The 12,997-nt window shown below is 34.8% G+C and overlaps 2 protein-coding genes across 5 annotated transcripts in view; both read right to left on the reverse strand.

The window, feature by feature from the left end:
• The window catches only part of LOC107670071 (interleukin-1 receptor accessory protein-like), a 12,406-nt gene extending 9,990 nt beyond the window's left edge, over window positions 1-2,416 (reverse strand). Inside the window, exons 1-2 of the mRNA XM_016462547.1 lie at window positions 2,277-2,416; window positions 212-256 (exon numbers count right to left, since the gene is read on the reverse strand). Of these exons, the coding sequence (XP_016318033.1) occupies window positions 212-213 (2 nt within the window). The 5' untranslated portion in view covers window positions 214-256; window positions 2,277-2,416. The remainder of the gene's footprint in view (window positions 1-211; window positions 257-2,276) is intronic.
• A 9,067-nt stretch (window positions 2,417-11,483) lies between these two features.
• LOC107670129 (fibroblast growth factor 12-like) overlaps window positions 11,484-12,997 on the reverse strand; it is a 54,315-nt gene continuing 52,801 nt past the window's right edge. For all 4 annotated transcript variants that reach the window (XM_016462640.1, XM_016462638.1, XM_016462639.1 and 1 more), the window contains exon 5: window positions 11,484-12,800. In XM_016462640.1, coding sequence (XP_016318126.1) covers window positions 12,670-12,800 — 131 coding nt within the window. In that variant the 3' untranslated portion in view covers window positions 11,484-12,669. The remainder of the gene's footprint in view (window positions 12,801-12,997) is intronic.

Genomic DNA, 12,997 nt, shown 5'->3' on the forward strand with positions numbered 1-12,997 from the left:
ACAAATGAGTATTGTAGTGCAAATGACATGATATTAAAGTAGCCTATAAATGTGGTTGAGAATAGTAACATACCGCACATTTGTACTTTCATCTATTCTAAACATTGGATCCATAATGCATGCAAAACCTGAAAGCATTGATTTTTCAGCACAGATCCATGAGTTGAGCAGCAGAAGCTGTGATGTCGAGATGTTAGACGGCTTTACTCACATGCTCCCGCTGCAGGTCTGGTTCTTCTCGTCAGTCCGGTTCCTTCTGCAACAGAACCACAAACTTAGAGGAGAAGAACAGATACAAACCATCCGTCTCCACTGATCTCTCTCTCTGTCTGTCTGCCGGTCTCTAACCCACTACACCTCTCTCTCTCTCTCTCTCTGTCTGTCTGCCGGTCTCTAACCCACTACACCTCTCTCTCTCTCTCTCTCTGTCTGTCTGCCGGTCTCTAACCCACTACACCTCTCTCTCTCTCTCTCTCTGTCTGTCTGCCGGTCTCTAACCCACTACACCTCTCTCTCTCTCTCTCTCTGTCTGTCTGCCGGTCTCTAACCCACTACACCTCTCTCTCTCTCTCTCTCTGTCTGTCTGCCGGTCTCTAACCCACTACACCTCTCTCTCTCTCTCTCTCTGTCTGTCTGCCGGTCTCTAACCCACTACACCTCTCTCTCTCTCTCTCTCTGTCTGTCTGCCGGTCTCTAACCCACTACACCTCTCTCTCTCTCTCTCTCTGTCTGTCTGCCGGTCTCTAACCCACTACACCTCTCTCTCTCTCTCTCTCTGTCTGTCTGCCGGTCTCTAACCCACTACACCTCTCTCTCTCTCTCTCTCTGTCTGTCTGCCGGTCTCTAACCCACTACACCTCTCTCCCTCTCTCTCTCTCTCTCTCTCTCTCTCTGTCAGCTGGGACGGGGGATGATTTAACAGGCCCCTCTGCGCGTTACCGTAAATCGTTAAGGCAAACCGGCGGGACTCTCATCCAATCAAAGCGATGCGCTCGAGCGCATATTTCACATCCATCTCACCTGAGTGTGGCGCTGGCATTACAAGCATGTGTTCAGGTGTGATGAACGCTCGCATGCACAAGAGGAAGTTAACATGATTATGAATCAGGCAACATATATAACATGCACTCTGGATTCAGATGGTAATAACATGCTACTTTGATTTATATGGTACAAGGATGCTTTTATTTTCTCCCAAACACTAAATTGCAACAGAACCACCACAGCACTTTCACAATGTTTATCATTATGCACGTAATATTTCCTGCATATAATATTTCCAAGCTCAGTTTCCTGCATATAATATTTTCCTGCTTCATGATATGATCAAATGCAATAGCAGGAGCTCAATTTCTAACATGGCATATTTCAAATTATCACACATTTTTGAGATAAGACTTGATTTAATAACCTTCAACAAGCACAAACAACAGTAACTGAACAGAAGGACAGTATGTTTTGATATGAAACGTCAAAAGTGTAATTTTTGAAGTGCTTACATTGAGTAACTATTCATTTAAAAATGTTTAAATCACTAATCACTTATAAAAATGTTTAAAACCTATTTTTAGCATATTTAAAATATATAATTTATTTTAACAGGCATATAATTTTTATTGATTATAGAAAAACTTGAAGAGCTTATTTTAAGTAACTATTTATTTAAATGTATCAATTATATAAAAAACATTTAACATATATTTAAAATATAAAAATGTATATATTTTAACATATATGTAATTTATTATATAATATATTGCATCAAATTGCACCTGCATAATAACAAAATACTAAAATAATATTATAATACTAAAATAATTATAGGCCTATATTATTGTTTATACATGTGGGGCAGATTATTTTTAATCAAACAACCTTGTCAAACTTTTTTTTTTTTCGCACACATTTTGTTGCCCCATCAATATTTAATACTTATAAATATATTTTTCCATCATTATACACTATATACATACTGGTAATAAATGCATAGTCTGAATGCACTGTAAGTCGCTTTGGATAAAAGCGTCTGCTAAATGCATACATTTATTTAACATTTAAAATTTAAAATTATACACATCATTATCTGTCATATCTCAGCATCTCAGTGAAAGATCAATACGCTCATCTTCTCAACATTCAGAAGCAAACTCCAGAGTAGTTGAGAAAATGGGCAGACTTTGAGACGCTTTTCTGTGGCGCTGAAGAGAGGAAGTGGACAAGCGTTCACGTCAATAACGCTCACCAAACCACACGAATGAGAGAATAAAGACACCAACCGGCTCGCGTCGCGTCGCGTCGCTCCGCTGCTGTTTCTGACCTTATTAAACGCGGCTTTTGTGACGGTTCAGCGCGCGACGAACGTTTCCGTGTTTCTCTGTGTGAACGGAAACAAACGCGCAGATTTACGTTCACATCAGAACGCATCAGTTCAGGCTCCTCCCACGGAAAACCGCGTTTGCACAACACACGCGCGTTAAGCACACGCGACGCGACGCGACGCGACGCTGCTGGAACTGTCCCGTTCAAATCACCGACGTCGCTGCGCGTGTTGGTGTTGCTTTCAAAACTGAAGAGCATTATTATTTTAATTTATTTATTTAAAAAAATGTTTTTAACTGTATCATTATTTATATAATACTGTATATTTTCTATTTCTTTTTTGTAGTTTATATTTGTTCAGTACCTTTATATTATATGTTGGAAATAAAAAAAAAAACAAAACAAAACTGAAGAGCAGAGTTAAAAGCTCAGTTCATACATTTCTGCAATTAGATAACTTTTTAAATTTTTTAAATATATTTTTTTTATATCTAAAAATTGTACATATTTAAAATATATTTTTATATAGGCTATAATAGTTTCGTTTAATTTAGCCTAAATATTCGATTTAATTTTAAACATTTAAAATAATTATAATAATTATAATAATAATAATTATTATTATTATTATTATATATAGGCCTATATGAACTAAAATAAATATTTTTATTATTTTTTAAATTTAGTCATGAATTAATTTTTGTATTACTTACTTTTCTTATATTTATTATTTTCTTATTTTCCTTTATTACCTTTATTTTATTTTTTTTTACATTTTATTTTATTCTTTAATTTATTTGTATTTACTGTTATATTGATTTATTCCTACATGTATTTATTTTAATATCCATCTATACATGTATTTATTTATTTTTAATTTTTGCAGGTTTAGTTGTGTCCCCCTGTGTTGTAAATAAAATAATTTAAAATAATTTAAAAATAAAATATGAATAATATATTATTATATTAATATTATATTATGTTTTTTAAACATGATGTTTACTCGTGTTTATTTTATTGTATTTTGTATTATTACCAATTTTAAATAGTTATATTATGTATATATTTTATTATCTAAAATATTTAAAATGAAAATAATAAATCATATTTTAAAAAATAATATTTATTTATTCATTCATGCATTCTATTCTATTCTATTTCATTTGTAAATATTCAGTTCATTGAATCCCACACATCATTACTGTGTTTTGAAGTGGTTTTCTATGTGACTGTGACTGAGTGAAATCTCTGCGTTAGAGAGACTAGTTAGTGTTAGTTAGTGTTAGTTAGTTAGATGTATAGTGTGTGTTTGTGAATGAGAGTCCTGTGATACACTGCTTATAATGTTTGTGTGTGTGATTTACAGTTATGGGTCTGCGTCACATTTGTAAATCAAAGCCAGCACTGTTTATTTGATCGATATTTACACCCAGCGCCTCCCTGACTCGTGCGTTTTTCTGTGAACTTTAATTAATACAGTTTATGTGTGTTTATGTGCGGGAGAATAACCAGACCGTTGCTTTCTTTGCTGAGGTTTAATCTTAAATAGACACCACAGCAGTTCCTGAGCTCATCAGACACATTAAACCAACTCTTTTATATGCTAATCATTTGTATTTTTCTCCTATATGCAGTTATTTGCGGATTGTATTGCAATATTATATTATTTGCATTTATGTATCTGGCAGATGTTTCTATTTAAGCACTTACAGTATATTCAAAGTATGCATTCTATTCTATTTGAATTTTATTTCAAAAATAGAACAATAAATAAAAGAATCAATTATAAAAACAATTCATTTAGTCATTCGTTTATTTTTGTGTTTGTTTATTGTTCTATTTATATATCCCCACATGTATTTTTTTTAATATTTATTTATTTATAAATTCATTTAGAATAGAATAGAATATGGTTTAGTTTAATTTCTTCATGAAATAAATACAATTAATTTTTATTTTTAATTAAATTAAATGTATTACTTAATTTTCTTTATTTATTATTTCCTGTAATGATTTTAACTTTGTTTTTGTCATTTTTAAACCTCCTTTTTTATTATTTTATTTTTTATTTATTAACATATGTATTTATTTCCATCATTTTTATTATATGAGATAATTAAATTATTTTATCAAATAAATACAAATCATTTTAAATTCAATTTGGTCATGAATTATTTTTTTACTACTTCATTTTCCATGGTTTCTTTTTTTTTATTGGTTTTAACTTTTTTTTTTTTTTTTCATTTTTATCTTTATTTTTATTATTTTTACATTTTATTTTATTCTTTCATTTATTTTTATTTATTGTTGTATTGATTTATTCCTACATGTATTTATTGTCATATTTGTTTATTTGTAATTTTTGCAGGTTTAGTTGTGTCGCCTGTGTTGTTTTTGTGGTGCAATGCTGCCATCTAGCGGCGGAGATCAGTATTCCGCCTGAATCCCGCTGATATACACGCGCTGCGTCAGCACAATATCTGCTGCGCTGGCACATTTACAGGCGCTTTTACCTCGCTGTTAATCCTTTTAACGAGTAAAAACCTGGCGACTTATAACCCAGGAGCGAGATGATGACCTTGCTCTTCATCTTCAGATTGATGCGACGTGAGTTTTGTTTACAGAATTTACAAACGCACGTGTGTCTGCGGCATCGCTGCACTGACAGCACATCACCAGCAGGTGGCGCCGTTTAATAGCATCAAATATTGGTAAAAGAAATATTAGATTCATTTAAACACAAATGAATACATAATTATAAAAGGAGACTTGCATATACTTACGTGCTGTAATAAATCTATGTAGATTTTAAAAATACGTATTCATTAATATTGTTTTATTATATTTTATAATAAATATATATTTTATACATATTATATTAACATTTAAATTTTAATTTATTTTAATCATATTTTTACAATCTACACAACTAAAATAGAAAAGGTCATTTTTAATAAATTACTATATAAAACATACAAAAGGAGAATATGTAAAAAAAAATAGATTTTTATATTATCAAATTATTATATAGTATAATAAATGTATTTAAAAACAGAAAAAGTAGAATAAGGGCATATTATTAAAATGCAATCTACATAGAACTACAGGAGAAAATGCCATTTAGAATAAAAATATAATATATAACAAATATAAAAAATTATTTCAGCTAAAATACTTTATTAACATAATTGCATAAGGAGATTATATAAAATAGTTATATTTACACATACGTTTATGCTAAAAAAACAGAATAATAAATTATTATTAAAATGCAATCTACACAGAAATACAAGAGAAAATGTCATTTATAATAAATTCTGATATATAATAAATATTAAAATATTATATTATATATAAATATTAAAAATTATTTCAGCACAAATTACTTTAAAACCTAATTACAAAATGATATATGAAAATATAAAAGACATATTTACATATATATATTAGAATTTATAATATAAAACAATGTAATTGCAGTAAAAAAAAGAAAAAAGAATCTGACTTAACATCTGTAGCGCCTGAAACACTGGTATGTGAAAACATCTGCTTCAAACACAGGTGAGATGCGTGAGTCTTCAGCAGTCCTCTGGAGAAGCTTTGCTTGAAGAGCAGAAAAGCATCTCAAGCAAACATCTTTCATTAGCTCTGAGCTTTCAGAATAGACCAGCAGCTAATTTTAGCCGGATGTGAGAGGATTTAGTTTGCATTTCAAGCACCGTCAAGACGAACACATCAGCCTTTCAAGCCTCTGGTGTTGAAGAGAAGAAAGGCTTCATTTAAAGCCTCTCCGTAAATCTGCTCCTCTGTGATTTTATAATTATTTATCCTTCAGAATGTAAAACTGATTAGTCACACTGCTACGACACTCACAGCATCATTTCAGCAAAACCATATAAACTTAAACCAAAGTGCTATAAAATACTGTAAAGTTTTTAAACTTTTACATTTTTTGAAAGTTTGTGGAAGTAAAATATGAGTTGCCTTCAGATGTAAATAGACTGCTACACTACTGTTCAAAACATTTGGGGTCACTTTTTAAAATTAGCCTAATCGTTTTATTCATCGAGGATGCATTAAATTGATCAAAAGTAACAGGAAAGACATTTAGATTTCAGTTTCAAATAAATGCTGTTCTTTTGAACTTTCTGTTCATCTGTGAATCCTTAATCCTGGAGTAATGGTGCTGAAATGTAAGCTTTGTATTACAGGAATAAATTAAGTTTTCACATATATTCACGTATAGAAAACAGATCTTTTAAATTGTAATAATATTTCACATTATTACTGTTTTTACTGTAAAAATTAACAGGATGTGTTTATGTCTAACTCTTAAAATATATGACAGAGGCGTCAGTGATCGTGAACACAACTCACCCTGCTGCTTTATTTATTCACCAAAACTAAAAATACCTTTCAAAAAGCCTCATGTCTCTGGAGAAAGCATCACGGCTCACGTTCTGCTGGACACTTGTGTGTCTGTAAACACTGAACAGACTCTCCAAAAATAATAGACGTGGCCTATCTATACAGTTTTAATAATCGATCTAATTCTGTGAGAATGGGAAAGTCTTATTATAACAACACAGAAGAACGACACTTTCAGAATGATTTTCCCCTGCTGATGAACAATAAAAACAGATAGCCAACATTTTGAAAGCTTGTGCATTTAAAGAGGCAAACGATAAAACTGCAGAGCACGCTTTTATTAAAGGGATAGTTCACCCAAAAATCCCCATCAACTTTAACTCAACCTGGCCAAGACAGAACTGCTTGTGGTTCCATCAAACCCATTGTTTTTTCACAATTTCACCATCCAGTTAGACACATCAACCATAACTCCTTCAAAAACAGCCAGAAACCTTGGAGTTGTGATTGATGATCAGCTGACTTTCTCAGACCACATTGCTAAAACTGCCCGGTCCTGCAGATTTGCTTTATTCAACATCAAGAAGATCAGGCCCTTTCTTTGGGAACATGCTTCACAACTCCTTGTTCAAGCTCTTGTTCTGTCCAGGCTGGACTATTGCAATGCTCTCTTGGCAGGTCTTCCAGCCACTTCTATCAAACCTTTACAATTAATCCAGAACGCGGCAGCAAGGTTCATTTTTAATGAGCCGAAAAGAATGCACGTCACACCTCTGTTTATCAATTGCACTGGCTACCAATAGCGTTCCCTCCTGGTGGAATGACCTGCCCAACTCAATCTGAGCAGCTGAGTCCTTAACCATCTTCAAGAATCGGCTAAAAACACATCTCTTCCATCTTTATTTGACCCTCTAACTCTAGCACTCTCTATCCTAATTCTATTCTTTAAAAAAAAACAAAAAAAAAAACCTTGTCCCTTTTAGACTTGCACTCTATTTATTTACTGCTTGTTTTCTTTAAAAAAAAATCTAACACTAGCTTCTCTAATCTTTTTGTATTCTATCTATTTGCTTTCTTTTTATTTATTATACAGTTAACAAAAGCAACAAAAAGGCCTCTAACACTAGCTTGCTCTATTCTTTTTCTATTCTATCTGTTTTCTTTTTAATTCAATTCAATTCAAGTTTATTTGTATAGCGCTTTTCACGATACAAATCGTTGCAAAGCAACTTTACAGCAAATTAAGTTTTATTATATAATTTTTTTTTTAAAAACCTTGCTATGTGTACTGCGCAGTTAGGACATCTTAAAATGGTCCATGTGACATCAGTGGTTCAACCGTAATTTTACAAAGCTACGAGAATACATTTTGTGCGCAAAGAAAACAAAAATAACGACTTTCCTCTGCATGTAAACAAGGCGCAGCCCATGCATTGTTTAAGTTCAGAGGAAAGCACGCGCATGTGTCATGGTACTCTCCAAAATGGCGTCAGGGTGACGCGGAGGAGAAGAATTATTGAATAAAGTTGCTATTTTTGTTTTGCTTGCACACAAAAAGTATTCTCATAGCTTCGTAAAATTACGGTTGAACCACTGATGTCACATTAACTATTTTAACGATGCCCTTACTACGTTTCTGAGCCTTGATCGTGGTAGTTCCCTTGCTGTCTATGGGAGAGTCAGAGAGCTCTCGGATTTCATCAAAAAATATCTTAATTTGTGTTTTGAAGATGAACGAAGGTCTTACGGGTTTAGAACGACATGAGGGTGAGTAGTTAATGACAGAATTTTCATTTTTGGGTGAACTATCCCCTTAACAGAACGTTATCATGCGCTGGTGTGAATGCAAATATAAATAATCGGTGTAATTATCTTTTTTTAAGTTATTTTTATGGGCTTATGCCTTTTATTGAGATAGGACAGTAGAGAGAGGACAGGAAAGCATGGGGTGGAGAGCGGGATCGGCAAAGGACCTCGAGACAGGAATCGAACTCGGGTCAACGCACTAACCAGGGCTGCGTTTCCCAAAAGCATCGTAAGCTTAAGTACATCATAGACCCATTGAAACCAATGGAGCTACAATCAACTCAGGCTTAAGATGCTTTTGTGAAACGTAGCCCAGGAGGCTATTGGCGGCGACGGTGTAATTATCTTCAAATTCTATGAGAATAATTAAAGTTCACACTACAACTATCAAGATGACAGAATTGGAATGGATTCACTTTCAGAAAGTTTTGTTTTTACAGCTGTTGAACGATACATACGGTATACTGACAGCCAATCAGAATCAGCACGAGCTGTTCTAATTCTACGAGAATAGGGAAGTCCACACTACAACTATAACGACAAGGATGCAGGGAAACTATATTTTTGGAATAACTTAAAGAACGATGTTCCAGTTGATGAACGATAAAAAATCACGTTTCCATCCACCTATTTTCATGCGCATTTTGGGACATCGCATAAAAAAACCACTGGATGGAAACACTTCTACCAAATAAATTCCTTAATGTGCATCAAAAAAGGCATGTGACTTTGCGATGGGACAGCATAAAACTGGACCAACCAATTGACTGATCTCATAGCACAGCATCTGAAATGCTAGTTTTGTCATTCTGATATGCTTGAGCAAAGTCTCGTCAAAGTGCTTCGTTATAATTAACTCCAAGAACTGTGTTCCCAAACAGCAGACTCCGAAAATAAGATAACATGACCGCGTTTCGTCTGCGAGCTCTGAAGCTGTAATTTATTGTATACAAAAAAATATTTTATAGTGTTTTCTCCTACTGCAGCAAATTAACTTTTTCTTTGTGATATTTAGCACAAGTTAATCAGGAAGTGACGGTTTTGTTCTCTTCAACTCACATGGATGGAAACGGTGCTTTATTCGCAAATGTTTTATGCGATATTCCAATTTTGCGCATAGGTTTAATTCGTAACTTTGGATGGAAACATTGACAACCAATCAAAATACACCCTGCTTTAAAGAGATCGCGCATTTAGAGGCAGACGACAAAAACGCAGCATGCGCATATAATAAACAGAATGTTATCTTGCGCTGGGGTGGACGCTAATATAGTTAGTCATCTTTATAGTCATTGTTCTTGGTGTGAACAGGCCTTTACTATGATAAAATAAAAAGATAACATTTTAAAAATTGTTCTAGTTCAATGAGAATAAGGGAAGTTCACACCGCAACTATGATGATAATGACATAGAATATGGATTTAGAAGGGAAACACACTCTGTAAACGCAGTAATCGCTGACAAAAACATCAAACTGTCCTAATATTGAACTTTATTTGCTTTCTATAACTTTTGGCCAGCAGCAAGGCAGATTAGGATTTGGAACAGATCTCGTGCTAACGGTGTATTTGTGCTGATGGCAGAAGAAACACTGAAACCAGACCAGAGTTTAATCTTTTTTATTATTATTATTATTATTTTTAAATGATATTTTCCTCCTGTGGCAGGTTTAATGCTTTATTCAGAACTCTTTACATAATGAACATGAACGTGTTCAGAATTAAGGTGCAAACATCAGCAAACACAAAAGAACTTCCCAAGTCAGCAGAAGATCATTTCAGCATGGCAATAATCAGAACATCTTCTATGAAAAACAGGCAGACATCTTTAGTGGTACGGCTCGTGACCTTTTGTTTTCTCTCTCGTATCGCTAGCGGGACCCTGACCTTTGACCCTCCTCGTTGATGCTGGTGCAGCTCCACTAATGGAAGACTTCTCATAAACCCAGCCGACAGCTGATTGGCCTTTACGTTGATGGATCTGACCAATGAACAGGTCGATCACATTTAAAGGGGAAGGAACCTGGACTCCAGTAACCAATCAGAAATATACTGAGCTATATCAGGGAACTTGGCTGTGTCCAGAATGTCACCCCAGCATACTAACCTCACTATTTCTGCAGTATATAGTATGCATACTGTGCACAGTATGCAAATGTTCTTATGCATGGCAGGAGCTAAGGCATTTACCTAAAGCTGAGCGGCTTATTTATACAGCGCTTTATACAATACAAATCGCTTCAAAGCAGCTTCACAGTAATAAACAAGAAAATAACAGTGTTAAGGTCTTTGCACACCGAGTCCGAAATTCTTGTCCAAAATTTTCTAACGTTAAAAATTATATACGACCTCACGTTGTGTCAATCACGTTTACACACTGCCTCTGAAACTTTCGTCCGTCATAAAAAAATTTGGATCAGGTTCGATTTTCTGCGTTTTCGCATCCGTAGCAAGCATTTTGATAGGATAGGATGACGAATACGAAAAAAACGAAAAAACACATGCAAAAATTTCAGACTAGGTGTGCAAGGACCTTTAATGTTGCAAAATGCAGCAATTATGAAACAAATTTCAGTAGACAACAGTGTTATTATTTAGTGATGCTAAATTCAATCTAGTTCAATAACAGTGCCAATCTTGCAAAGTTCAAGTAGAACACAATCCCACAATGCAATGCATTCAACCTTCTATTTACAGTGCGAAAAATGAACTACACTTTTTCCTCATTATTTTAAAGGATGTCTTACACAAAATTGGATTAAACATGCAAAACAACCGTATTTATTTCAGACATCTGCTGAATTAGACATGCAACATAGTGAGAAAAAAATGTAGTACACTACTGTTTGGAGCATTTATCATTGCAAACGTTTCACCTACTATTTAAAAAAAACTATTAGGCAGTATTAAATATATACTGTGCAGTAAGCAGTACGCAAGGACTCCATTCTGAACACAGCCTGCGTTTTAACAAGGAGTGAATAAAAAAAACACTGAGTGAAAGAAAGCCGGGGCAGTATATTCTCTGGTTTTAAGTGGTTTAGTCCAGTTTAGTTACTCCGAGGGCAGTCTGTGCTTTTGGCAGGATAAAAAAACCCCGATCTCTCAGAGAGAACGGTTTAAAACAGGCGTATGGTGAAATGAGAGCAGACGCTTCCGTTTACTGAATGCAAAATCTCAGATTGTGACATCACTGTCCCTCCGCTTGATTTTGAGCACATTCAAAACACCACGGGAAAACGTTTTTTCCTCGCTCTTTTCAAATAAAAGAGTTCGATGTGGATGTTTGTAACATTCGCCACGCCATTACTGGCTCAGAAATCGTCATGATTATGACATCATAACCATAAGCTCATTAACATATCACCATCCACATTTACACATCAACACCTATTCAGCGGCCCGCCCCAATGAACGGCACCAGTATGCTGATGCTCACCAATCATAACAGTTCATTTACATATACAAGTCTTAAAGGTACAGTAGCAAGCCTGTTTCAGAGACGGTGGGAAATGACATTGTTGAACGTTGAGTAACATTATAAGAGGGGATTTAAAGTAAAATGCTACAGAAGTGGAGACTGTATGACAATTCATACAGTGGAATGAGATGAAGCAGATCTGCTTCCGTTTCAGTCAGAGCCTATCAGCAGAGCAATTCCTGAACCCTCCAGCCAATCACAGAGCAGTATTCACAAGCCCCTCCCCCAGAATAAAAAAAACAGAGCAATGATTGGAGGACACAATCGATGAGAACATTCAAGATTAATGAGGTGAGCGACGTATAGCGGTGAGTGAAAGTGCTTTTGGCATTCATAAATCAACGTGTGATCATCGAACATGGCTTTAAAGCTCAGACTCCTGAAAGAAAACACCCTCACGCGTCTCCAAGAGCACGTGACGCCAACAGACTCTTGCCAGACTTTGCATAAAATGTAAAATCATGTCGTGATTTTCAGAGACTCCTAAAATATTTTCACAGGCAAGAATTCAGCTTTTTTTAAATACTTTTTTTTTTCATGTTACTTTGTTAATGTTTGTTTCGGTTGATGTTTGTCGATGCTGAAGTTGCTGTTGTTTGTTCGGGTGTAAGAAAGCATTCAGCTCCAGGGGTCACCGTGTGTGTGTGTGTATGTGTGTGTACATATACAGGTCAGTGTGTGTGTGTGTGTGTGTGGCTATGAGCCTTCATGATCAGTAGAGTCCTGGTTCAACTCTTTCCTGGTGCCCATAGTGGGAGTTCCTGAGTTTTTCCTGGACCGCTGCTTCTCGTCAATATCAAGCAGCGACGGCTCCTTATACATACACACTGAGACACAGAGACAAATACATACAAAACATCATTAAAACAGCAGGGGTTTTGAAATTAGTCATGCATTAATACAGTGCAGGCCAAACAACTCTGAGAAAAAAAGCTACAGTTTTGCATTATTTTCTAATTCATGTGTGTCTGTGTGTGTGTGTGTGTGTGTGTGTGTGTGTGTGTGTGTGTGTGTGTGCGCGCGC

This window comes from Sinocyclocheilus anshuiensis, unplaced genomic scaffold, assembly GCF_001515605.1.
Source record: "Sinocyclocheilus anshuiensis isolate Anshui unplaced genomic scaffold, SAMN03320099.WGS_v1.1 scaffold48, whole genome shotgun sequence".
Taxonomy (NCBI): domain Eukaryota; kingdom Metazoa; phylum Chordata; class Actinopteri; order Cypriniformes; family Cyprinidae; genus Sinocyclocheilus; species Sinocyclocheilus anshuiensis.